Source organism: Micromys minutus (genome assembly GCF_963924665.1).
Source record: "Micromys minutus genome assembly, chromosome: 18".
Lineage (NCBI taxonomy): Eukaryota > Metazoa > Chordata > Mammalia > Rodentia > Muridae > Micromys > Micromys minutus.
The window spans coordinates 43,631,993-43,659,624 of NC_137953.1; the positions used below are offsets into that span (position 1 = coordinate 43,631,993).

At 37.4% G+C, this 27,632-nt stretch overlaps 1 protein-coding gene across 1 annotated transcript; it reads left to right on the top strand.

The window, feature by feature from the left end:
• The first annotated feature begins 479 nt into the window (after positions 1 to 479).
• Positions 480 to 27,632, top strand: MTPN (myotrophin). The gene is made up of 4 exons (XM_080932276.1): positions 480 to 736; positions 16,692 to 16,805; positions 17,520 to 17,603; positions 25,886 to 27,632. The coding sequence occupies exons 1-4, from the start codon at positions 665 to 667 to the stop codon at positions 25,970 to 25,972; spliced, it is 357 nt and encodes a 118-aa protein (XP_080788402.1). The 5' UTR covers positions 480 to 664; the 3' UTR covers positions 25,973 to 27,632.

The window sequence follows — 27,632 nt, forward strand, 5'->3', positions numbered from 1 at the left end:
GGAGTGGATTTGATCAAAACGTATTATATGCATAGATGAAATACTCAATAAAAATGTTTTGAGAGTGGTTTTTTTTTTTTTTTTTTTTTTTTTTGGTTGTTTTCCTTTGTTCTTAATTTAAAGTGGGAAAGTAAGACGGAGATCATCTAAACACATAATAATTATTATAAGTTATTAGAATTATTAGAAAGTGAGCCTATGGAGCGGGAGTGTCCTACTCTCATCCAACACCTCCCCTGGTTATGCCCTGATTTTCCTGACCTCCAGGAATAGTTTAATCAGCCTCTCGGCCCCGCCCATCGACCACGCCTCTACTCATCTTGGCCTGCCAGGATAATGCGCCTGCGCACAAGTGGCCCTCCTGAGGCAAGCAGTCGGGGCGGGGTCCCGAGCAAAGCTTTCTGGTGAGAGGAAGAGGAAGAGGAATTCGGAGGCGGGCCCTAGCGGGGCGTGAACCGGAAGTGTAAGCGTCCTGCTTCTCCTCGGCAAGGCGGAACCTGCTCTGCTGGGCCCAACGGCCGCAAAAGAACTTTCTCCCGCCCGAACGGTAGCCGCGGCCCACAGTCTCGCCGGCTCGGCTGCCTGAGGCACGTCGTTTCCTCGTGTCCCTCGTCGGGCGTAATCGACGCTTCTGCCCGGCCCGTCGGCCCACCCCGCTGCAGTGATGTGCGACAAGGAGTTCATGTGGGCCCTGAAAAACGGAGACTTGGATGAGGTGAAGGACTATGTGGCTAAGGTGAGCGGGGATGCGCCGAGGTGGGCTGGTCGGGAAGCCCCGGGGGCACCGGGAGCTGGGCCGGCGGGAGAGACTCCTGGATGCCGAGGGGCCTGAATCTGTGTGGCCCTTCGGTGCCAGGTAACCGCTGCGTTGCTAAGCCGGCTGTGGCCTTGCTGACCCCCTCGGGTAACTGGCGCCCTGGTAGTCTCTGGATCGTTGCAGGCCGGCCCTCTTCTACACTAGTTACTGGAATCTTTGAATGAGGCATTTCTCCATCTTGGCCTTGTGGGTTCCTGAGAAGTAACCTAAGCAGCTAGAATCAGGAACGATTTCTCGAACGTGCGGCCTGGTGGAGGTGGAAAGGGGTCAGAGGACTCGTTAACCGTGAAGTTAGCTGCCCAAAATAGCCATAGTTAAATTTCCGAAACTTGGTGTCACTTCACTGTGAAGCCTTAACTTGGGTGTGGCCTTTTTCCTCTCCTACATCACACAATATGTGTATGTGTGTGTATCATTTGCTTCGAGTGATAAGGTTGCCATTTGGCATCTGCGGTGTTAGAAAATCTGAGTAGTTTTCAAAAAGCTTTTTAACTTAGGGTACTCCCATGATTTCATCCGAAGTACACGCACGTGTGTGCAGTCTAATCACGCAATGTTTGGGGTTAAATTTACATATATATACACAAATTCAAAGCCAAATCCTAATTAATAGAAATAAATCCACTTTGTGAGGTACTTGGAAAGTTCTAAGCTAGCATGCCCTTGAGTCTTAAAATTGCACCTTTTATAATTTGAAGAACTAGCATGATTTTTTTTTTCTGGAAGTAGAATTTTACAACAACTGTGAACATCGTGGTCCTCTTACAAAAGTGTGAGCCTGCAGTCAAGAGTTTAATTCTTAAAAGGTGTGAGCAGTGGTGTCCTGCCTCACAGGCCTGTGTTAGGAAGTGAGCAGAAGCAGATTTGTTTGTTTGTTTTTAACTTCAGAATTGTACAGGACTGGGTTCTCCACTTGATGCCATTATAATTTAAATTTTTCACATGTATTTGATCCGCACAGTTGTTTGCAGTGGATGTTTATAGCAGCTTCCTCTGAATGGTCTAGCTAGTAGCAGATAGAAACCAAAAACCTGAACCACCACCTCTTCAATGTAGGGTTATAGAAAAATACATCAACCAGTAGTGGAATACCACACTGTTCTCTCAAAGTGAGTGGCTGTTGTTTTTCCAGCGCCGGCTCAAACTTAGGGGATTTAAAATACAAAACATTAATAAAGACTGAGTGAATTTACAGTTACAATAATAACATGCATGAAATTGTTCATGTCGACACCATGTTAGCTTACAACTTCATGACAACCGTTCATCCACATTGGAAATTGGGTGATTGTCCTACATATCTGAGGGCTGTCAGACTACCTGGCTTCACTCTCCAGTCTTAGCTGACTCAAAGTTAGTTGCTGCAGTTTTCTAGTCCCCCGCTGTAGTATCTCCATTTGGTTTGCCCGTTCCCCATCCTGGTCATCTTCAGTCCTTAACTGAAGGGATCAGTGTTTATTTAAGCATTTTATTTTCTCAGTAAACTTCCTTCTCTAACTTGATACGTTCTATATCTTGTGACTCTACATCACTTCCACCCCTTTCTTTTGGTCTACTGGGTTATTGTGTTGTGTTGAGGGATTGTTTTTCTTTTCCTGTCTAAAAGCTGTACTCCAGAAGATTTGTCCATATGTGCTTACCTCCTATTTGACCAACTCAGCTTCACCAGTTAGCCTCCAAGCTCATGAATCTTATGTTTGTCCTCTTAGCATAAATATCACCTCTTCCAAAAGCCAAACAAACCAAAATAACACCCAACACTTCACCTTGAAAGGGAGCGCAGTTTCTTATCCTGTTTCACACTGATTTTGCTGCTGCATATCTGTCCTTCATTAGGCCCTGAGCCTCTCTGCATATAAATCTTAGTATCTCCAGTATAATCCTGTAACACATTGAAAGCATATGTTCTTAGTAAGAACTTCTTCATTTAGCTACTATTTTAATAAACTTCAGTAGTTATATAAAAGTAATTGCCATTCACTGGCTATTAAGTTTTGGAGGAGTTAGTTGAACAAGGTTGCCAACTAGCCCAACTTGAATTTAAACCAAAGACTGTCTGAATCTAAAGCGTATACTTTTTTAAAAACGCTGTTTCAGCCTGCTTTGAAGTCGTTTTCTTGGCTTACTAAGGTTAAGAGTCAACCCAATAAGAAAATAAGAGGCTTGTTGAAAGAACTTAGTCCTAACTATGAATAAAGACAGCTTAGATATAATTAGCATAAAGACAAATCTGGGAAACCTAAATATCACTAAACTGTCCTTCAGTATGTGTCTATAAGATAATTTGATAGCCTGTGGAATTTTTTTAAAATTATAATCTTGTTATTTATGTTTATAATTGTGAGCCTGAACAACAATCCAGAAAAAGGAGATATTGTGTCTGTTGGCCTTAGAAAAAGTGGGTAACTAAATTACTTAGATTTCTATTCATAATTGCTTTAAAAAAAGAATATGTTTTTAACATTTTATATATTTGGCCATTGTAATGTAGTATACAGGTGTTATTTCATTCTTAACAAGTCAGCCCATGAGTGCAATCTTAGACATTTTATAGGTAAAGATTTTGCCCAAGGTCTTGAAGCTCTCAAGTGGGTAATCAAACTGAACTCACTTTTACAGGCTATGAAGGGCTTTCCAAATTCCTTGCTATTAACCATTTTACATACTCTTGGCCCTCATTGGTAAACAATCTCAGATAACAAAGGGAGTATGTCACTACTCTGTATATAAAAATTAGAGATTGGGCCAGGATGATAACAGTCCCTTGACTATGGAGAGATAAGCCTGCCCTAGCCTTTGAGGATCCAAGGTTCCTCTGGGGAGTGCTTGTGAGTTTTGCTGCTGAGTTACCCTTAAACTCTTCAGCCAGCTCTAATACGTGTACTCTCTTGTTTACTGTCCTTCTGTTTCACCGGCTGTGAAACACTATACATTAGGCCTCTAACTTCCCTTTCTCTGCGGTTTCTCTCCGACCCCATTCTAAGTACATCTGCCTTGACACGTTAATAGGCTTGGAAAGCAACAGTTGTGCACCATGTGAAAGGATAGGATCTGTTGAATCCAAGAAAGTATCAAGTTTAATCTTTAGAAATTGCAAGCTTACTGGGATCTTCCTTCACTCTTTCTTTTGAAAAAAAAGTTGTCAATTTTAAAGTGGTCCAGATTCAGTCATCTTTCATATTATTGTTTTACATCATCTTGTTTACTTTTTTTAAAAAAGTTTTTAGCAGGATGTTTTCCTGATAAATCTTTATCACTTTGTTGTTCTTTTTACAGCCTGCCAGATGTGCTATAAGAAAGCTTATATCAGCCTATGGGAAATGGAGGTGTTTTCAGTATACTCAGAAAATTTAGTACAATATAAATGCGTATCTTTCTATTATAGGTTGTCTTTTTTTCTCAGATAAAATAATAACAGGATCTTTCAACAAAAATATACATAAGACAAAAATTACTTTATAATCCTACTATCCTAATAATTTTTAGGGGCTTAGAGAGATGGCCGAGGGGGCAAAACACACCCGAGCCTGAAGACTAGATTTTATATCCCTAGCACCTAAGATTCTGAGACATGATCTCTGGTGAAAGTTGGCTAGCTAGATTAGCTGAATCAAGTTCTGGGTTTAAATAAGAGACTCTGCTTCAATGAGTAAGGTGGAGAATGACCAAGGAAGACACCCACCATCATCTTCTGGCCTTCACACACTAATGCACACAAATGCAATAGCACCTGTGTGCATGCATGTTCAGCCACAGGTATAAGTGCACACTGTACAACAAACACACATGAGCAAGGGCAAAGTCAGATTAATTCAGACACATATTTGAATACACAGCGATTGGAAATAAAAGGTGAAGACTCTCCTCCCAATCTCTGTGACCAGAGTTAGCCTTCTAAAGAGGTTTGTGTAGTTAGTATCAGAAAAAAATTGGAAATTTATATACTCATTAATTTCCTTCTTCTAAAAGTTCTTTAAACTCTGTACTTGCTCTCTTAATTTATCTTTATTGAAATTAATTACTCTGAAATAATGTATGGTATTCAATTGTATTGGTATAATATAAATAATGAATTATATGTGTCAAGCTTTTTATTTTCAGTTTATTTTGCAATTAAACGATATTATAGTGATCATGTTTGTGTTTTTAACAGTTTTTGAGAATAGATCCATATTTTGAGCCTAAAGAGTTTCATGAATTTAGATGCACATGGACAACACATCAATAACAGTCCTAAGTATCACTAAACAATTTTGGTTTTGCTATTAGACAGATAGAAAATTATTGGTACTATGTTGCTTTAATTTATATTTCAATAAACATTGAGCATTTTAGAATGTTATTAACCATTTGTAGTTGTTTCCTGCTTGTTTTTCTATTTCTCCTCTGTTCTGCATTCATCTCTGGGTTTGGGTCTTTAGTTCAGTCTGTCCTCGAACTTGCTTTGTGGCCTGGGCTGGCCTTGAAGTTAGTTCCTCCTGCCTTATTTCTGGTCTTATCTGGATATACAGATAAGGTATATCCCATAGCATCCTCTTCCCATTTCTTATTTTTACCTTTTGTTGATTTTTTTTAATGTATAGTTGACCCATTTACAAATTTTTGTGTGTCCTATAAATTAAGGAAGGTTCTTTTGTCATGTAAATATTGTTCCTGGTGTTATTTATTCTATAAAAGTCTTATGACTTGGTTGTTTGTTCTTTTAGTTACTTATTCGGAGTAGTTAAATAGTGTAGTTTGCTGAATTATTTATTTAATATTGTGCCTGTCATGTTGTCTTAGTTAGGGTTATCATTACTATGTTGAAACACCGTGACCAAAGGCAACCTGAAGAAGAGAAGGTTTACGTACCCGAGTCCCAGCCTGTTGAAGGAAGCCAAACAGGGTAGGGACCTGGAAGCAGGCAGGAGCTGATGCAGAGAAGTGCTGCTTACTGGCTTGTTCCTTATGACTTAGTCAGCCTGCTTTCTAATAAAATCTATGACCACCAACCCAGGGATGGCACTACCCATAATGGACTGGGGGTCCTCCCACCCCCATCAGTCAACTAATTAAGAAAATGCTCTATAACTTGATCTTATGGAATAATTATCTTAATTGAAGTTCCCTCCTCTCAGATGACTTTAGCCTTTGTTAAATTGACATAAAGCCAACCAGTCAATACTACCATTGAATTACATGGTAATATTCAATACTTATTAGCTGTTGTTAATAATTGTAAGTATATTTATAAGCAAAGCTCCTTAAAAAAACATCTAGTTCACTGAACATTACTTTTGCACTGTTCACAATAGCTAGGAAGTGGATTCAGCCTAGATTTCTGTTATCAGATTAAGAAAATGTGCATGTTCAGAATAGAATTTATACAGTCATAAAAAAGTGAAATCATGATGTTTGCAGAGAAATGGGTGAGACTAAGTCATTCTGTTAAGTGAAGTAAGCAAATATTAAAAGGACAAATACTACTTTCTCTCCTATATAAAACATTTAAAATTGTATGTGGGCTATGAAACCAGAAGGGAGATCATGAGAAGGAAAAATCTGAAGGGAATGGGGGCAAAAATAGGGTAATACAATCCATACAACATGAATGAAAAGGAGGTAACTGAATAAAGAAAATGAACCAATGATGGAGTGGAATGCAAAAAAAGACCAATTAGAACACAGCATCTTAATAACATATGTCTGGAAATTCCATAAAAAGTTCATTACTTTGCTACATTCTTAAATTGTTTTAAAATAAGAACAGAAGCAAAGAGTATTATCTAGTTCAACTCTGACATAAGGAAAATTTGGACATTGAAGGCCTTACCCAGGATCTTGCTAGTAAAATTGGGACTTCTATTCGGTTTTTCTAAATCTAAATTGAGTGTATTCTTTCATCAACTTTTTTGTTTTCTAGTGGAGTACTTTATACTAGCTCCTCCTGTGGTAATGTTGGGGGCTTTGTCCTACTCTGTCTACTTAGTAAAGTTCTGATTTTGTCTCTCAGCTTTTTTTTTTTAAACATTATTAGAATGAACAACCTAAAATATCTAACTTAGTATTAAAGATGAGGCTTAATTAATAAGTTAGTTCACAGTTCTGAAGGTTCAAAAGCATGGGAGTTGGCACTGACTCAGATGTAGTTGAGGTCCCTATGGGCTGTGCCACATCATAGTGAACAGCAAGATGGAAAGTGGAGGGGGGTGACAAACCAGCCACGAAGTTACCTTAGGCTACAGAGCTGAAAGAGGTCAGACTCAGGCTTTAATAGTGGTCCTCTCTGAGAACTACCTAAATCCTTCCCAACTGGCTTTATAATAGCAACTGTACACATAGCCAGAATACCATCAGCGCTCACATCACCGTATTGAGAGAACCAAGTTCCTGTCAGTGTTTATATTCAAGTTTTTGTTCATGGCTTGTGTAGTTATCACTGTGGCATTTCAGCATCTCAGTCTCTCACAGAGGTTTTTGCTGTGTTTGTGCTATGGAGTTGTTTTGTTGTTTTTGTTTTGTTTGTTTTAACTTTTGGGAGCCAGAGTTTACCTACAAATTCTAATTTTGCAAAATAAATTCTAGTAGACAGTAGGCAGAGAAAGGGGAAGTCAAGAGAAAATGAGAGTTTAAGTTTTACCTTAATGGCTGCTTAAAAAAAGAAACCCAAAAAGTGCATTTATAGGTGTAGAGTAGTTAGAACTACTTATAACTAGGCAGCTCTCCTTCACCAGAAGTAGTCAGCAATCTTGATGTGAGATACCGTTCATGTCTAGTGGAACATTTTCTCAGTGGGGAAGAATGGGGCCAGGCTCACCAGCAGCCAAAGACTCTACCTGATCTTTTGGAGTTCCCTGCTTTATGATATGAATCTTTATGAAATGTGAAGCCTGGCCCATACCACAACAAACTTCAAGAGATAAATTGCTTTCTCCTGCCCACATAGGAAATGAGCTCAAAACCCAAATATGACTAATTGGATGCTTCTGGCTGGAGCTGAAGATAAAAGGTTAAGCACAGTGGAGGGCAGTAAAGGATGTAGTAGCTACGAGGAAGCACTCAGTTTAGAAAACCACAGTAGTAGTCGTCTGTTGTCCATGTTGTTCTTCTGACAGAACAGATTTTAACTTTTATTTCTTGACTGTAAGCCTTATTTCTCAACAGCTGAAAACAACATTAACATCTTGTTTAGTATGTTACTGGAGTTCTGTTGCTCATTTTTAGTTGCTATCTCTTCCTGTTTTACTGATGTTTTCTGAAGATAGAAATTATCTTTGTTCAAAAAAGGAGGAAATTATATTTGTATTTTTCATCATTGTCACAGTTCTCTGACCTGTTATACAGTCTGGTTAAATTTGAGTTGGATTAGATTGGTGTCTGAGGAAGCAGCCTTTCCTTTTTTCTCAAAGTTGATTTACCTCTTCTTGGTGTAAATGATATTTTTCTGTCTTTTCCCTTAGTGTACTTGGTTGTTTTAAACGTTATACAGTTCCCCATGATTTTAGTGACAGTAGTAGGCAAATTTTGACTTTGCCTTGCAACCATTATTAATAAAAGTTAAGTGTTTTTAAAACCACCCATCTAACTTGGAAGTAAATTTTTTCACTTGATGTTTTATGAAAAATAAGAATCATTAGTGTTTGGTTTTTGTTGTTGTTGTTGTTGTTGTTTTAATAGTAACATAAAAGCACCTGTTCAGGACAGAAGAAATGGCTCAGAGGTTAAGAGCACTGACTGCTCTTCCAGAGGTCCTGAGTTCAATTCCCAGCAACCACATGGTGGCTCAAATAAATCTTTTAAAATGCAGCTGTTCAACCTCAGCATTTTCATCTGAAACAGAATCATGATGTAGCCAACTCACATGTTTTATGCAGTTTTTAAAGAGACAGTGTATGTGTCTAAACAGAGCAGCATCTACACATTGCTGAGGTAATGTTGCTATTTATGTTGTCTGGTTAGATTATTTACTAAGGGGAGGCTTAGAAGGGCCTAAGGCAAGAGGCTGGCAAACTTGCCTTTGTTTTCATAAATGACTAGTTAGTATGTATTTCAGGACTTGTCAGCCATATGGTCTCTATCTCTGCTGTTGTACAATAACCAGCATAGATAGTATGTAAACAACTAGACAGTTGAATGTGCTGTTTGTGTTCCAGTAAAACTTTACTTACCATAAATAGGCAGCAGACTTGATTTGACCTGTTAGCCATAGACTGCTCACCTTTACATAAGACTGAAGTTGGTGATGATGCATCCAATAGACTAAACTTCTTTATCGTCAAGATTTTAACATCTAAAATAAATAAGATACGATAAAAATAAAAATTTTCTTTTGAGGGTGTTTCCAAAAATCCATTTCAAAAATCCTTATGGTGAAAGATACTGAACTGTAATGAAAACTGAAACATAGAAAATCATATATGAGTAAGTAGAGATAGAAATTAAACTAAAATTCTCTAAACTAAAAAGTATAGTCTCTAGTAAATGTGAACTTTAAGCAAGAGATATGGGTTTATTTTATGAATTGGGCATTAGAAATTTTTATAAAACAGAATTAACCGAAGTTCTTAAACTGAATGGAGTTTCTAGAGAATCTTTTTCTGCAGTTAAAATAGGAAAGTATTCTAGAATTCTCTCCCCAGCTTTGGTGCCAGTCTCATGACCTGGTTTGGTTTCTAACTCCACCAGTGAAAGAGCAGGCTAGTTAGCACAATTTTCACTGGTTCATTCATAATTAATTCAGCAAATACCAGTTGAGCACCTCCAGTGCCAGCCATTGTATTAGATAAGCATGAACACAACAAAGTTAGTGCTTCTAAGGATGTGTGTTCTTTGGGAACTTTGAGTATATAAGAAAACAGCAGATAACAGTGATTGTACGGGTTCTGAATAAACTGTTTTTCTTAACTATATGAAATACGGGTAAAACTTAAAATATCAGATTCAAATTAGAATTTCAGCTATGAGAAAAGAATACATTTTCTTTGACTGCCCTATTGTATATAAATAGTGAACACAGTGTACATATATACACATACCACTTAACTACACAGGTAAGGCTTACCCTCATCTTATGGTCAGGGAAATGGGAACTGAGTAACTGCCTAGCTCTCACAGGAAGAGGACAGGAGGATTTCAGCTCAGACCAGAGTCATTCCAGAAGAGCATTCCTGTTTCTTTCCTATCGTGTATTCCTTTGAGAACTACAGATGGTAGTGCTTTTCATTTGTTTCCCTCCCTCTCATAGGTTTATTTACAAGTACAACCTTTAGATCTGTAACCCATTAATAGAATAGCAGGTATTTTCAAGGTTATAAAACCTTTTCAGAAGGAAATCTAACTATGAATCACTAAGTTTATATTTTTTGTAAATGAAGCTACATTTTGATTTCTTTTTTCAAACTAACAACCATAGAATTTTGAGATTGTATTTTTTACTTTGGTAAGGCTGGCATGGTGTGTGTGTGCGTGTGTGTGTGCACGCGTGGGCACACCTCCTTGGCTATTGGATTTTTAGTTTTATACCACAAGTAAAATTTTTCTTTAAAAGCAACTTACTATTTTAGTTACAAAATACTATGTTTAACTAATTACTTTAGACCCTCTACCATCTAAAAAAGAAATTCTAACAGTTTAGGAAACAAACTGACTATATAAAATTTAAGAATCTTTCATAATTTGAATTATTTAACTGGTTATTTTGAACAAAAACCATCCTAAGTTGAAGTAAATGCGTAAGTAGGGAATACAGTGAGGGTCTTAACTTAATGGGTTCTTCAACTATAGAAAGTGATCACTGTGGTTATGATTTTAACTGGTAATAAAATCTATGCTTAAAAATATTTGAAGTATTTTAAGAGGCTATATTATATTAATATATTAATTGAGTTTGTGCCTATTGGGTAATTTATAGTTATGGGAATTACTATTTGTTACATTAAATGAATTAAGATTCACATTTATTTCCAATTAACTTCTTACTAAACAAGGAATAGGTTGGAGATATATATCATACCTTTTTACTTTCTGTTAGCTTTTCTGTATTAGAAAGCTCAGATAAAGTATGAAAGCGTTTCTCACCTCTTTTTGACTGCTTTACCCTCAAAAGTAGATTTGATTCCATTGCTGTGCTGAAATTTATAATTGTGGAACTGCTCTACATGCTAACATCACTGGTACAGTGATAGGATTCTTTGCAAAATTATATCCTGAAGTAAAATTTTAATTAGTAAGGTAGATGGGGTAGGAAAATGAGCCACACACAGGAAAGGTAGAAAATGACAGACCAGAATATTCTTCTCAAGAGGATCTGTTTAAAAACCATTAAACACTCTGATGTTACGGTATTCTAAATAGGACAGGAAATACTTAACACTAACTGAATGACTAGGAACATTGGCTCAGCTACAGCAATGGTAAATTTAATACACTTGCTGTTTGGTTTCTACTCAGTCAGGTGTCCAGTATTAATTTACACACTGTCCTACAAAATGGTCACACATAGCCTGCTTTATAGTAGCTTTATTTTAGTCTCTTGTGATAGTACAGTATGAACTTAAACCTTAGATCTTGGTTTCACAAAGCGTGCACATTTGGGAATCAAAGGAAGAGAATTACTTGTTTCTTTTCATCTGAAGAATGACCTAGAGAAAGTTATCAGCAAGAATCAGGTGGTCATTTTATTTAGAACATGTTCCTGTCTGTGATTCTATTATTCACATGAACCTGGTGCAGTTTAAGATCCATACAAGATCTGAGACTTAAAGGAGGAATCTGTGGCACTTAAATGTATGCCATACAAGATTTGAGTGGTGTCTTTAAACAAACTGTAGGATGTTTCCATTTGTGTTAGCATAGTTTTTATACACACACATATGCCACAGATTTCTAATCCTGTTTATATTTCATGTAAGATCAATTAGGAAAATACTAGAGGCAGAGATTGAAGAAGGCTGGGAAAATTGACCTAGTGAATATTGCCATCCTTTAATGGCGCTGTGCCTTCACCTGCTGGAGAACCGCTGTGCTCGCCTCATTTCCCATTGCAGTGCTGTTTTCAGGAGTGTTCTTGCTTGTCCACATAAAGATACATGACTAACTAAAGTGAAAAGATAATGTTTCTGCTTTTTTGCCTTGAATTTCCCTTTACCATTAATTAGTATTCTTAATTTTGCAGTTACATGTGCCTAAAATATATGCTATTATAATCAAAGCCACAATAAGATCTAGTTCAGGCTTGAAAGTAACATGAATCACAGTGGTAGAAGTAAAGTTGTAGTCTGTAATCCCTGTGGCCTTTAAAATCTAACAAGATAAGGCACAGGAACCTGACATTTTAATTCACAGTGAAAGGTAAACTACCAGGGAGGTAAGTTCTTGATCACTCTTGGCTGAGTCCCTACAATGTATGCTCTTTTTAGGACACAAACTAGTGGCACTCATCTTACATGCTTGCTTTTCCAAAGGCAGCTAGTTCTTTGTCTCAGTCAGAACTTTGTTTCATCTCAAGTAAGTAAAACTGTTACCTTCCTTACCATAAATATTTTAGTTAAATCATGTAGGATAGTATGTGTTTTTCTGATACCAAGTTTCATCTTTTCTAACCTTTGCCTACTTTTATAAGTAAAATTTAGAATAACAGTACATTTTAAACAACATTCTTACTTTGAAAGTAATCCTTTTTTTTTGTTACTTCATTTGGTGTTGTGTTAAATGCTCTGTTGAACAGTTTGTTGGATGTCAAGTAAGGCTATGGCCATTTGTTGTGCTTTGTCTTTCAAGAACCATTTTCATAGCCATGAGTACAGAAAAACTGTTCCTGCTATAGGAGGTGAGAAAACAGAAGTTGTAGGACTGATGTGATCATCAAGGATCTTTACCCATAAAGTTAATAGGTAGCTGCAGATGGCTTGCATCAGTGCAGCCTCCTGCGAAGGCCCACAAGCTCAGTGGTACCATGTGGTACCAGGTAGCAACACTTGTGTGACTAGATACCGGAAGTTTCTGACCAGAGTTCTTTTCTACCCTCTTCACAGAAACTAGGAAGTAAACAGATTAGATTTAAATAACTAGAGAGGGCTCCTAACTTCTCAGAGGGTGTGACTCTCAAAGCAGGCCCTTTTCTTGTAATGTGTGTGTCTTGCTTTGGAAGACTGATACTGACGCCAGAATTAGTTGATGTCTTCCCATTTCTTCTGTTTTCCAGAACTGTGTAGAACAGGTATGAAGACTTCCCTGAAGTATTTGGTAACACTGAGCAGTAAGTCCATCACAGGGCAGGAAGATCCTCTGTGGAGTCTCGTGCTGGCATTTGTGCCTTTACCCTTTTGTTCATGTTTCATAGCATGTGATCAGGTGCTCTGATCTTCCTGAATCACCTTTTGATTTCTCTCCATGGTATCTTGTTTTCAATTTATTTGATTTCTACTCTGACCTTTATTCTTTTGTCCTATTTGTTTTAAGTTGCTTTTTTTTCTAATTATTTTTGGTGAATGTAGAAAGGGCATCTTAAAGGCTTTCACCTTTCTAATACATTTAATGCTATAAACATCTTTTCAGTATTGCTTTGCAGAGGGCATATCTAGAGACGGCTTTCTTTTTGTTACTCATACAGTCTTTGCAGGGAGGTCACTTGTCAGCTAAAGTAAGAATTATAGTATTATTGTGGAGAGGTAAAGGAGAGAGTTTGGAAAGACTGCTCTATTTCATATGTATTGTGCAGTCTCAGAATAAGACTACAGAATTGTGATTCAGATGAGTATCTTCTTAACAAAAGCACCTTACTTGGTACTTAATAAGGTCATTTATTTACTGTATTTCTGTACAAGAGTCCATACAGATAATACTAATATGAAAAGGGAAGAAGAATAATAATAATGGAAGGAAAACTTCTATCAGTGATTGATCTCATCGGTATCCCTGGTTGACTTGTATTTCTGCATTTGTAAGTAGAAATGTAAGATGGAACAGCAAATTACCTTTATTATTCAAATTTGTTTCTAAACAGTATGTATTAGGTTAAGCTGTGTGTTTGTATTTTCAACCATTTTGTGGAAACTTGCATTAACCCAGCTTTGGATAGTCTTAGTTCAAGTATAAACTAATACCTAGATTGATTAGTGGAATGTGCCACATAAAAGCAGGTTTGTGTCTGCCTATGGTCTCACTCTATAGTGAGTTCAAAGCCAGTAATGAATAGGATAGAAAAACAGATGGGCAGACAGGTGAGTTAAATCAACACCAGTGTTCCATTAAGAAAACCTCTATAAAATGTCTTGCTCTATTAAACACTGTACAACATATTCCTCACTTACCATCACAGTTGAATTTTAAACATTGTTGGAGGTACAGTCTTATTCTATCTTATCGTTAAGGAACTAAGATTTAGGGAGTGAGTAGTGCGTAGTCTCTGGTCTTGTAACATGGAAAAGTTGGAACACTCCCCATTCTCCTCCAGGGGTCTTGAAATTGTGTGTGTGTGTGTGTGTGTGTGTGTGTGTGTGTGTGTGTGTGTGTGTGTGTGTAACTGTTTTAACAGATGTAAACATTAGGTGTCACATGCTCCATTGGAAAACAGATTTTATATATATATATATATATATATATATGTACATAGCAGTTCTGTAACAAAACACAAGTGAGGTTGATAGTTTTTAAGTATATTTTTATGTTTTTAAAATATATTCTGTGATGTGAGCTCAACAACAAAATCATCCAACTACACTTAAAAAACACATTTTTTTAGCGAGTGTCCTCGTCGTAAACTATGTTTGGCTGTATTGACTTTAAAAATACCTGTTAGAAGTCACTGCTTCGTAGTGATAAAAATTGTATAGTATGAGTACAGAGACAGGCAGGTAGATCAGTGGAATAGAATTGAAGATCCAGAAATGAACCCATACACCTACGGTCACTTGATCTTTGACAAAGGAGCTAAAATCATCCAGTGAAAAAAAGACAGCATTTTCAACAAATGGTGCTGGTCCAACAGGCAGTCACCATGTAGAAGAATGCAAATCGACCCATTCTTATTGCCCTGAATAAAGCTCAAGTCCAAGTGGATCAATGACCTCCACATAAAACCAGATACACTCAAACTAATAGAGAAAGTGGGGAAAAGCCTCAAACACATGGGCACTGGGGAAATTTTTCTGATCAGAACCCCAATGCCTTATGCTCTAAGATCAAGAATTGACAAATGGGATCTCAAAAAATTATGACATTTCTGTAAGGCAAAGGACACTGTCATTAGGACAAAAGGGCAACCAACAGAATGGGAAAAGATCTTTGCCAATCCTACATCTGTTTGTGGGCTAATATCCAGTACATACAGAAAAATAAAGAAATTAGACTCCAGAGAATCAAATAACCCTATTTAAAAATGGGAGATCTAAACAAAGAGTCCTCACCTGAGGAATATCGAATGGCTGAGAAGCACCTAAAGAAATGTTCAACATCCTTAGTCATCAGGGAAATGCAAATCAAAACAAGCCTGAGATTCCATCTCACACCAGTCAGATTGGCTAAGATCAAAATCTCAGGTGACAGCAGATGATGGCGAAGATGTGGAGAGAGGAACACTTCTCCATTGTTGGTGGGATTGCAAGCTGGTACAACCACTCTGGAAATGGAAACTAGTCTGGCGGTTCCTCAGAAAATTGGGCATAGTACTACATGAGGACCTAGCTATACCATGCCTGGGCATATACCCAAGGGAAGCTCCAACATCTAACAAGGACATATGTTCCACGATGTTCATAGCAGCCTTATTCATAGTAGCCAGAAACTGGGAAGAACCCAGATGTCCTTCAACTGGGGAAATAGATGCAGAAGATATGGTACATTTACACAATGGAGTAGTGCTCAGCTATTAAAAACAATGACTTAATGAAATTCTTAGGCAAATGGATGGATCTAAAAAATATCATCCTGAGTGAGGTAACCAATCACATATACCACACATGGTGTGTACTCACTGATAAGTGGATACAAAAGCTTGGATTACCCAAGATGAAATTCACAGACCACATGAAGCTTAGGAAGGACAACCAAAATGCAGATGCTTCATTCCTTCTTAGAAGGGGGAACAAAAAAATATCCACAGGAAGAAATACAGGGATAAAGTTTAAAACAGACACTGAAGCAAAATCCATCCAGAGACTTCCCATCTGGGGATCCAGCCCATGTACAGCCACCAAACCCAGACAATATTGCTGGTGCTAAGAAGTACATGCTGACTAGAGCCTGATATAGCTGTTTTCTGAGAGGCTCAGCCAGATCATGACAAATATAGAGGCGGATGCTCGGAGTCAACCATTGAACTGAGAAAGGGGTCCTCAATGGAGGAGTTAGAGCTGAAGGAGTTTGCAACTCTGGTAACTTTGTGACCATAAGTTTCTTTGTTTTTGTTTACAAAAAACTATTATTTTTAAATTAGGTCGTCTCTACACACTATGTGGTAAGCTAGGTACATTGGAAGCCATACCTGGTTTTGTTCACCACTGTTTACCCAGTGCCTACTTTCATTACACCACTTTAGTAAATACTGAAAGAATGAAGTGAATTCTTTATAAGTATGATTTCTGATAATGATACATGTCATAGAAAATACAAAATCTCAGTACTTAAAGTCTTCTTTGGTTACATATTGACAGTATGCTGACTGCCATTATTAGAAGTAATGGAACACAATAGTTCATTGCATTTAGCATTATGTATTTATTCAGCTTGTCTACTCAGAACTTGTATGCTCTGTGTTACTCTGCAGGATGTGACTTCTTTACATTTTAATTTCAATTTACAAAATATACAGCTTTCTTGAAACTTTTAAGTTTTTAAGAAGTTAAAATATATCAGATGCCTCAGCGTTTTTCTACCTATGTGTCATTTTTATTTAAAGGGAGAAGATGTCAACCGAACACTAGAGGGTGGGAGAAAGCCTCTTCACTATGCCGCAGATTGTGGACAGCTTGAAATCCTGGAATTTCTGCTGCTGAAAGGAGCAGATATTAATGTATGTACCAAATGTACATTATACTTAATATATATAATGTGTGCCATTCTAGGAAAAGATTGTCATATGCTCTAAGAAATTGTTTGCTAAAGGTTTGTGAAATGGTTACTTTCAATAATATAATCTTATAAAAACTATTCCTTTTTTTTTTTTAAAGCTAATGAACTATTTGCTATCTCCCCCTTATCTGTTGCTTTTCAAGTTCTAAAGCTTTCTGAGTTAACACTGTAGGTAGTAGATGTTGTCATGTACTAAGTCATAGGACCCTGAAGTTATAGGCTACACTAGCCTGCACTATGGGGCAAGTGTGAGAAAGTCATCAAGCAGAAGCTGTCATCTCCTGCCTGAGCCCTCTGTAATTGAAGGATTTAGGGCATTGTTTTGATGATCATGATAGTCAAAGAGATGACTTTTCACCACATCAGGTAGTTGGGCCCAATTTCTTCTCTTCCTCCTCATTGGCATTTTGACCCCTCTTCTTCCTCTCTGGATCACATTGGCATTCTACAGCAGTGAGAAAGATACTTTCAGAGAAACTAACATTGTCACATCAGTGGCAGTTAAAGGATTTGAGCTTAGGTGAGATTTCTACTCCATCCTGACTCCTGAAAAAAGGCATTGCTTATGTACTTTGGCTTCTTGATCATTTTTAAGGAGCCAAAAACTTAAAAAAAAAAAAAAAGTAGGTAAAATTATCTCTTTGATATTCTATAGGCTCCAGATAAACATCATATTACCCCTCTTCTGTCTGCTGTCTATGAGGGTCATGTTTCCTGTGTGAAATTGCTTCTGTCAAAGGTAAGGTCAATGTTCATTTTTATGGCTTATTTTAAAACCTTCACTACTTTGTAACTATTTGAGCTAAATGTGGCTGCAGGGGCAGTATCAAATCGAGATCTAGAACAGTGTTAGTTATAATAACTGGCTACAGACTGTTGGCTTCCAGTTTGTGATGGCTAACAAGCTTGGACTAGTTTCCTTCATGAGAAAATCTTGTTAGACAAAAGACGTCAATCAGCTAAAGTAAGTAATGTAAAAAATATCATCATTATGGAGGAATATAATTTGCACATAGGCACAGGATTATATAACCACAGGGTTATAGAGTAACATGGGTTTGAGATTTTACACGTTATTTTCTGTAGTCTATACTAAAAAAGGTATCAAACATGTTTTCTGTACACCCAGTTTGTTGACGTGATTGAGATAGTGATGAGTCTAAGAGTTTTCTGATTTTTCATTTTGTTAATACAAACTATGATATAAAATCCAAGCTTAGGAGTAACCAATTAGTAGCAACTATCCTAGCTGTGTTATACACTGTAAGGGAAGAAATGTCTATAGAATAAGTAACCGAGCTTGATTTCTGACTATACGTGGGATCTTATATTACTGCCCACTAAAAGAAAACAGCAAGGAAAAGGAGGAAACTAAGTTAGTAATGCATATAAAGGTTTGCCAATTTCCTGACGTAAAGTATCTACATAATTAGTTAAGAGTAATTTTTATTAATAACTAAGACCGAAGGTGAGTTTTACATTTTTGTTGCTTGAGTTTTAACAGAGAATTAGAGATGATAAAGTACTTTTTAAAAAAAATTTATGTATGAGAGTACATTGTAACTGTCTTCAGACACATCAGATCCAATTACACATGGTTGTGAGCCCCCATGTAGTTTCTGGGAATTGAACTCAGGACCTCTGGAAGAGCAGACAGTGCTCTAACCGATGAGCCATCTCTCCAGCCCCAATGCAGTACTTTTATCTTAACACTTATTCACTCCCTCCATAGAGCTCTATAGTGTGGATTGTGACACTGGTGTTGAATTCTACCCTTAGTTGCATATCAAACAAAAACTAGGTATCCCTAATTGTGTGGTTTTCATTCTTTTGTATTCTGTATGTTTATTAGCATTTTAAACTACCATATATTGCTATGGATAATACAGATCTTCAAAAAACTAAATAAAATTGGTATTCCTTGTACCATCATAGTAAATCTAGTATCAGTGGTAATGTGTGGTCTCAGAGATTTTCATACACTGTCATTGTCTAGTTTCATCTCTCGGGATTTTTTTCCCTTACAGTTTCAAAGACTTATTACTAAAGGCTACAAATACTGATTCAAGATTCATGGAAGATTTATTCTAATAGTAATGAAACTGTCTATAGTAAAGAGACTTAAACCCAGTTTAAATAGACTTCAGAAAAGCCTTACTGGCTCATGTAACTGTACAGCTGAGGCAAAGTTTAATCCTGGACTTATACCACATAGCATGATTTTTTTTTCCTGTTTTCTTCCTCAGCATTGACTGAATGTCTGTGAAGTGCTCTTGTCTTCTAGCTGAGTATAATAGTTAAAGGGAGTGGGCAAGGGAGGCAGGGTCACTCCTTCACTGATCTTCTCTGTTCAGTGAAGTGTTGTTCTCTGAAAAGAAAAACCTCTGGGATCCTTTTACATAAGATTATTTATAAAATTCAGTATATTCTTTCTTTCCTCTTAGCCATTTCTTGAATAACTAGAACTTTTTTTTCTTTCTGATATACTTGATTTTCTTCATAGGAAAACAAAACAAGACATAGTTATCTAGAGAGGAGCCAGTCTCTGGTCTATATTCTTTAATTTCAAATATACTTCTTCAACTCTGTTAGATGTGTGTTTGTAAATTTCTATTGGTAAAGAATGTTCTTCAACAGAGAATTCTTAAAAGATAAACTTGATTCACATATATATATTAGGCCGTACCTTGATGTCCTAACAATTGCTATATAAATATAGGCCATGTTGCCAAGTCATTGAATTGTCTTAACTAGTTTTTTTATACTCTTGGATATATTCCTTGTTTTGTTGTCAAATGACACTAGGGAAGTCTGTATTGGCAGGGTAGTTAAAACTGTGTGGAGATGGTTGTCTTGGGAATTTTTTTAAACATTTTGTATAGCAATGGAGAAATTTTTAGTTCTGCTTTCTCAAAATTAATTGCTTTACTTTTATTATTATGTGAGCTTTTTAAATGGGCATACTGTAGTTTTCTTGACTCTTAAAAGCTGGAGGGAGACATCAACAAAGTATTTGCTGTGCAAACATAAGGACCTGAGTTCAGATCCCTAGCACCCACATAAAAGCTGGGCACAGCAGTGCTCAATTGTAATTCCAGTCACTGGGGAGATGGACATAAGGGGATCACTGGAGTTGGTGAGTTCCAGGGTTAGTGAGAGATCCTGTCTCAAAAAATAAAGGAGAACAGCTAAGGAAAACATACAACATTGGCCTCTGACATCCACACACATGTAAACATATTCAGCATACACACACCAAATTTAAAAGTTTGTTAGAGTTGATTTCGTAGGAAAACAAAGAGAGAACAGCTGAGACAGTAGCAGCAACACTTAGCCCTCTAGGTCAAGTAGAACTAACAGCCAGTACTGTAATTATGTGTGTCATTTCTCCATTCCACAGTGAGTATATTGTTACAGGTGGGGTAGTACAAACGGAGACTCTTATCCTTAAAGTTCAGAGACATACATTGAAGACCTGGACTGATAGCATAAAACCAGTAAATCAATGAACACATGAACCCAGTTAATAGTCTGCATGTTCTACAATACTGTAAGGATCAAAGAATGTAGTGATCATTCTGTTTTTACTACAGCATTTGCCTCCCTGATATATTTGTACATTTGGTCCTTTTCTGTGCCAGCTAGACTGAAGTAGAAGTACTTCAACAAGGCCACACCTACTCCAACAAGGCCACACCTACTCCAACAAGGCCACACCTTCTAATAGTGCAGTCCCTGAGCTGAACATGTGAAAACCATAACAGACCTTAAACAAGTTTCTTCTCTCTGAATTCAGAGCCCCAGTCTATAAAGTAATTAACAGTACCTTTACAACACTCCTGTGAAAAAAATAAAGGTGGATTTTCTATAATATTATATTAAAAACCCAGAGTTACCAAAACATAAAGGTCATAATAACATTTAATATTAAATTAGATGTTATTGGGCTACTGTTTCAGCTCTCTTTGTATGGTGTACCCTGTATTAATAATGCAAATTAAATTTCTACCAAATTCTGTACCAATAAATAACATTTTACAAAATATGTAGCTTTATGTATTTCAATAGTTTTTAATGTCACTAAATACCAAATGTGTTTTTAGTAGTTTTCAAAATGGAATGTTATCTGTAAGTTTCTTGACAATAATAATATTTGAATACACATTCAAGCAGTTATACTTTCTCAGGAGTGCAGTATCCTAATACATTTGGAAATGGTGGCGCCTACTTGGGGAAGGTGCTAGGAAAGGGAAGTTGAATGCAGATGTTCATTATAATAAGAGACTGATGTGACTAAGCATGTACTAGCAAGGGTGTAGTTGTTCCTAAATATGTAGATACACCATGAACCAGCCATACTGTTATTTCATTAAACAAATATGTAATGAGCAGTAGTGAATTTGAGGTACTGTCCAGGTGTCATGTTATAAAAATGACTATAATAAAGAATGCAACCTAGGTCTATAAAGTTGTCTGTTACTCCAGTGAGGAATAAAAAGAGTAGGGCTTAGTTGTAACAGAACACCCCTGTTAATCAGACTCTAAGCAAAACTGTGTCTCAAAATACGATGCTTAGTTACAGTTCAAGGCTGAGCCACTGGCTCTGTTATATATATACACACAAAATCAGTCCACTATCTGTGCCCTGCCAACCCAACTCCTTACGGTTCCAGAGTGAGTATATCACCTGCAGGGATTATTTGTGTTTGGAAAGGAAGATGGGGAAAGGGTTAAAAATGTTCTTCTGGGATTTTACTGAAAAAATAAAGGCATAAGAGAAGCTGAAATTATACCAGATGGCCACCTCTAGCTTGAAAGGAATCTTGAAATTCCACTTCTTTTTTAACCTCTATATGAAGGAAAAATAGAGATAAAGAAGTTTGGCTGGCCTCCAAGAGATCCAGCATATAGTGTTCAGCACAGTATACATGCTGTCACATGATAAACAATATGTGATGGCCAACAGAAGCAGCAGTCAGCTCCTAGACTCAGACAGACTTCACAGATAACAACTGAGTGGGAGCTAATTGAGGAAAAGTACAAATTCGTTTTTGTTCATTTGCATTTCTCTGTGGGATAGTTAATATCAAGTAAAAGGAAGTATGCTGTTTTAGTTTAAACCCGGGAATATATAGGACAAAGTGAAGTGCATCCTCAGACCTCAGAGACCTCATTTCCTAAAGGCAAAACCTTTCCATTAGTAGCTGGTACTTCAGAAAAAGAAAATAGAAAATGTAATGCTTTTAAAAAGTTTTAATTATTAGAGTAGAAAACTTCTTGAGGGTATTATATGTTTCTCTTAAGCAAAATAAGTGTAGCATGATCAAATATTTCTTTGAAGATGTATCATCAGTATCATCCTGTGGGGACCTTTTGTTAGGCTTTGAGAATGCAGAGACTAATAGGATTAGCTCCTGCTGCAGTACATTTGTACAGGGTAAAAGAGCAAGTTTTAAGGAAAGATAGCCGTTTATTTTAGGAGATATTGTGAGACTTGATCTAGATAAATTTCAAAGCAGATAGAAGCGAAGGAGAGTGAGACTTAAAATTTTAAGGTATGTTGTTTAGGGTGGGGATAAAGATGGAAATTCTTGATTGATTTTATCTTAGGCAAGAATTAATACGTACAAGAGGAGGGAACTGAAAAAAAGAAGTAAAATATTCTCTTAGTGTCCAGGGAATTGTGTTCAGTAAAGTACATTAAAATACTATGTACCACTAACATAATTTGTAAGTCTGTCAACAGGAGCTCAGAAACTTGGAGAGTGTCTTCTTAAGAGTATAAAAGGGAATTGTTATTCATGGCAGTAGCTTAAATGAAAGAAGTTGTAGGTATAAGATGGAGACACCAGGAGGTACAATAGGGTTTTAGAAGCTACATGTACCAAGAACAACAGGTAATATTCTAGTTTGCTTTCTGTTACTGTGATAAACACCATGACCAAAATCAACCTAGGGAAGGATAAGTTTTATAGTTTACACTTCCAGGTCATGGTACATCATCAGAGGTGTCAGGACAGACTCAAAAGCAGGAACTGAAGCAGAAACTATGGAAAGATACTGCTTTCTGTCTCTCTGGCTCATGCTCAACTAGCTGTCTTATACAACTTAGGCTCCATCTGCCTTGGGATGATGCTACTATCTACACTAGTCAAGATAATCTCTCATAGATTTAGCCATAAACTGATCCAGGCAGTTGAAGTTTCCTCGTCCCAGATGACTCTAGGTGTGTCAGGTTGAAGAAAAATAAGCAGATTGCGTGTGGCTTTTTATTATTTGTTTTTATTCTCATTTATGAAGGCGCCATAAGAGGAAGGCTCTGAGGAAAGTGAAGATTGTCTGCATTGTATTTGTGAATGATTGCCCAAATGGATGAGAGTAGTCTCAGTGGCATGATACAGAGTAAAACCAGATGGGAGACCATTGCATCTAAGATCCTGAAAATAACGATTGCAGTGGAGAAGCAAGGATGGTGGGAAATGTTAAGATAGTACAGACGTAGTTGACTGCTTATGTAGAAAGTCAAGAAAAGCTTTATAGTGTGTTTACATTTCTTTCTAAGTTCTTCACTGTGAGAGAACACTAGAAAAGACTATGCTCGTAGAGAAAGGTGAGACAGGCTTGTTTTAGGATAAGTCCTTCAGCATGGAAGTAAAGGTTGGATACACTTGATATAGATAATGAAAGCACATAAGCAAGTGTTGCTGCAATCTGTATAGAATGGGGATATACACAGGACAGCCAGAGAAGGAATGCTGGCCAAACAGCAGAGCATACAGTGATTCTGTCTTAAGAATGAATGTATTGGGTTAGGAATTTGACTGTCTTCACTGCTCAGATACATTAACACCTAGAGCATATTACTACTATATTTCAAAGTAATTTTAGAGCAGTTTGGGTCCGTTGCTGGTTGTGTACCTTTGTTTTTTTAAAGGTCTCAGGTTTTAGTCCTGTTTCTGGCAACCCAAGTAGTCCTCACATCACATCGTGTGTGCCCTTTACAAATCGTCACCTGAAGTAGGCCAGCTGTGCTGCCCACCCCAGCTCCCAACCAGCCCTGCCCCAGCGACCATCACTCCTATTCTACCAAGCTGGTGGTAGATAGACGTGCACCATCTTTCTATCAAAGGGACACGGAAAGTACTCATGGGAGGACAAGTAAAAGAACCTATATCCTTCAGTGACCTCTAACAACTCTATCCTCCATTTTATTTTACCAGTTTGACCTAACAGTAACAAATGGGTTTGAAAGTTTGTTTGCAGAATAATGAATAAGGCTGAGGAGGCTTAGGCTATGACCCAAGGTATGTCACTGTACTGTACTATGACAGCTCCTTCTGTCTGTATGGGCTGCACAGAGTAGCCATATTGAAATGCTAGAAAGGTGGCTAAGGGTAGTAGTTGCTCAGTGCCACAGTAAACCTCAAATCTCAAGTAGTTAAACATTGTCAGTACACCTTAACTTGGAGAGTCCACATACAGTTTTACAGACAAATATGTAATAGTTAATCCTAAAGTACACAAAATTTGTCAAGTTAAAAGATCCCCAGGGAGAATGACAGGCAAAGCCAGGAAAGTATCTAATGATAGTACTTTATAGGAAATGATATTTCATGAAAATGTATGAAGAAGCCTAGATTCAAATAACTATTTAAATTTGCAAAGAAAATGATGCACTAAGTATAAGAAAGTAGGAGTCTGAGGAAGAGGGTGTTAGTAAGCTAAGACTCATCTCTGTAGCAGGAAATCAAACCTACTAACTCAAATAGTAACAGGAATATATTATCTAAAGCTATGGAAATGATCACATAACTAAAAATGACTACACAAAAATGACTTGCTTCCTCAAGAAACGAATGGGGCCAGATATACCCAAATTCTTCAATAACTATTAGTCTCAAAAACTATGTTTTAAAATATTCTCACTCATGTTGGAATCAGTTTATTATTTTTTCTGTTATTATGGGATTGACTTTTAATGTCATTTAAAATATTAGTATTTGTTATATCTAGCCTATAGCATTAAAAGTATTTTGTCAGCTAATTATTGACACAATAGAAATTCACTCTAATATGAACTTTTTGAAAAGCTCTTGGTCTGCTGAGAGAATTATTGAGAACCTGAGAAATAAAAGCTGGGTAGCTGGAACTTTGAGGAGAGGGAATCTTTCAGTTGGTTGGTCTAGGGGAAGCCACAGTTAGTGAACTCCAACTCTCTGTGCTCAGCCCTACTCTTCCCTCCAGAAACCGTACCATTAAAAGAGAAGTCTCTCCCTCCTCCCAGAAGCAAAGGGATATTATATAACTGATTTGAAACTTAGTTAATTGGATAAATATGATAAGTAAAACCTAATTCACTATTTTTCATTGCTGATGCTGAGTTGCTGGGGATTTAAATGACAATGCCCCCTATAGGCTCATATTTGATGCTTGGTCCCTGGTTGGCAGAACTGTTTCAGGATGGATTAGGAGGTGTATTGCCTTGGAGGAGATGTGTCCCTGCAATTGGATTTTGAGATTTCCAAAGCCTACACCATTCCCAGTCTCTCACTCTTTACTTTGGATTTATGGGTCAGATGTGAGCGCTCAGCTACTGCTGTAGTGTCATGGCCACTGGCATTGCTTTCCACCTTCCACCATAGTGGTCACTGACTAACTCTAAAACTTTAAGCACACCCCCGATTAAATACTTTCTTCTATACTTTGCCTTGGTTTTGGTGTTTCTTCACAGCAATAGAACAGTAACTAAGATGCTTGTTTTGGTTTTTATAATTTCTAACACCTAAAAAATAATACTACATCTAAATTTTTTATCTTATTGTATGTATGTGAGTATGGGCATGTACATGCCGTAGATCAGTGTGAAGGACCAAGGACAGCTGTCCAGAGTTGGTTCAGGCCTTCCACCATGGACTCCAGGGATCAGAGTATGAAAAAGGCCTATGCCACATGGCTTCTTCTGGCACTCACTGTTCCCTAGTGTGAGTTCAGTTAAGGAAAGTTCTCTTCTCTCTTTTTCAGGGTGCTGATAAGACTGTGAAAGGCCCAGATGGACTGACCGCCCTTGAAGCCACTGACAACCAGGCAATCAAAGCTCTTCTCCAGTGATGGATGGATGGACTGATAACTTGGGAAGAATGACTCTCCTGTGGCCTCACACTGCTGCCTGTCTGTCTGTCACTTTCTATCTGCCAGCTTCTTCAGCTAAATACTTTAAGAGGGTGAAGGGAGAGAGAAATTCATAACAAATCAGACTGCCAGGGGGTATAAAACATGTTTTGGAGGAGCAGCGGGAAATGTGATGAGACTTTTACTGGGATTCCTGATCAAACCAGCCTGTTTTTCATTTCCAGTAAACTATACAGCTTATACCCAAGGGAGAGCAAAAAAATACAGTCTATTGGAACCATTGGATCTTCTCAGCCCCCTAGCTAATTTATTAATTAGTGTATTGAAGGTCTGGCTTTACTAGGCCGACTACTTATTTGGTAGCCCTAGCTGTGAGCAGTAGTGGCTGCTGATATGTCAACTTAGGGTGCTGAGATAAGCAATTAGCTACAGCCTTCTGCCTTAAGAATGCACTCTCCTGGGGGCTCCTGGCTAGTTAAGAGCGCTGCCTGCAGTTAGTGACCAAAATCTCTCAATGGCTTAAATCTTTATGTAAGAGCTTAGATAAGGTAAGGAGCAGCGCACTCCTAAATTGCTGGATGACTAAACTTTGGATTTTCTCTCCCCTTTCACATCAATTTCATGTCTCTTTAGATAAAACTGACTAGTTTTATTTATAAAATGTTAAATTCTAGGAGCCTAAAGGAGGAATCATTCCAGTAGGCTTATTTCTTTTTTCTCCTTTAGACTCAGACATTTATATAACATTGAAACACTTTGAGACTCCTTCTGGTAGTAAAGGAGATTTAAAAATAAAATCATAGCCATAAGCGTGTTAGTATCTTATAAAGAGAGAACAGTTGTCTTAGTACCTATGGATTTTCTTCATTTGCTACTTGAGTGAACCAGCCTTAGTTGTGTTTGGAGAGTGAAGAATATTCTTTGGAAAGCCTCTCTAAGACCCACCATGGATGCTGATTTTGTAGTGCACCAAAGGTATCAGTGGGGTCAGATGTATTATATTTGGACAAGTGGAACCTCATCCCTTCCAAAATGTTCTTGTTACCAGGTTTCCCTGAGCTGGTAATAGACTCTTGCTGGGCCAATACCATCCCACCTGCGTGGTGTTTTTATCTTAACAATCATTCATTGCATACATGTGACAACTTCAAAATGCATTCTCTGTTCTCACAATACAGAGCCCTAAAATGGTGTTCCTAGGACCTGCAGATAAGACAGACTAGTCTCTGATTTTTTTTTTCTTTCATGAACAATAAAATGAATTGAAACATACAACCTTAAATTTGATGGCCTGCATTTAAAGTATTAAGGTGTTTTTGGCTTTTAATTTGCCACCTGTACAGGCTTACAAAACTATTAGAATCTTTCCTTAGCCAATCATGCAATAATTGAATGTACCTCAAAATCTTTTTAAAGGGCAGGTGATGGGATAGGGACTTATATTCACATTAAGGATAATAATAACAAACCTAACAATGTTTTTTTAAGGCAATGTAGCATATAGCAGGGTTAAACTATTACCGAGAACAGTCAGCCTGGCTAATAACTATTGATCAGTTGATAATTGTTTGAGAGGTTTTGTGTGTGTGTGTGTGTGTGTGTGTGTGTGTGTGTGTGTGTGTGTGTGTGTGTGTGTTCT

Coding starts and splice junctions, on each gene's coding strand:
- MTPN (XM_080932276.1), top strand. CDS start 665: ATGTGCGACAAGGAGTTCATGTGGGCCCTGAAAAACGGAGACTTGGAT. Junction 737..16,691: donor TGAAGGACTATGTGGCTAAG/GTGAGCGGGGAT, acceptor TTTTATTTAAAG/GGAGAAGATGTCAACCGAAC. Junction 17,604..25,885: donor TGAAATTGCTTCTGTCAAAG/GTAAGGTCAATG, acceptor TCTCTTTTTCAG/GGTGCTGATAAGACTGTGAA.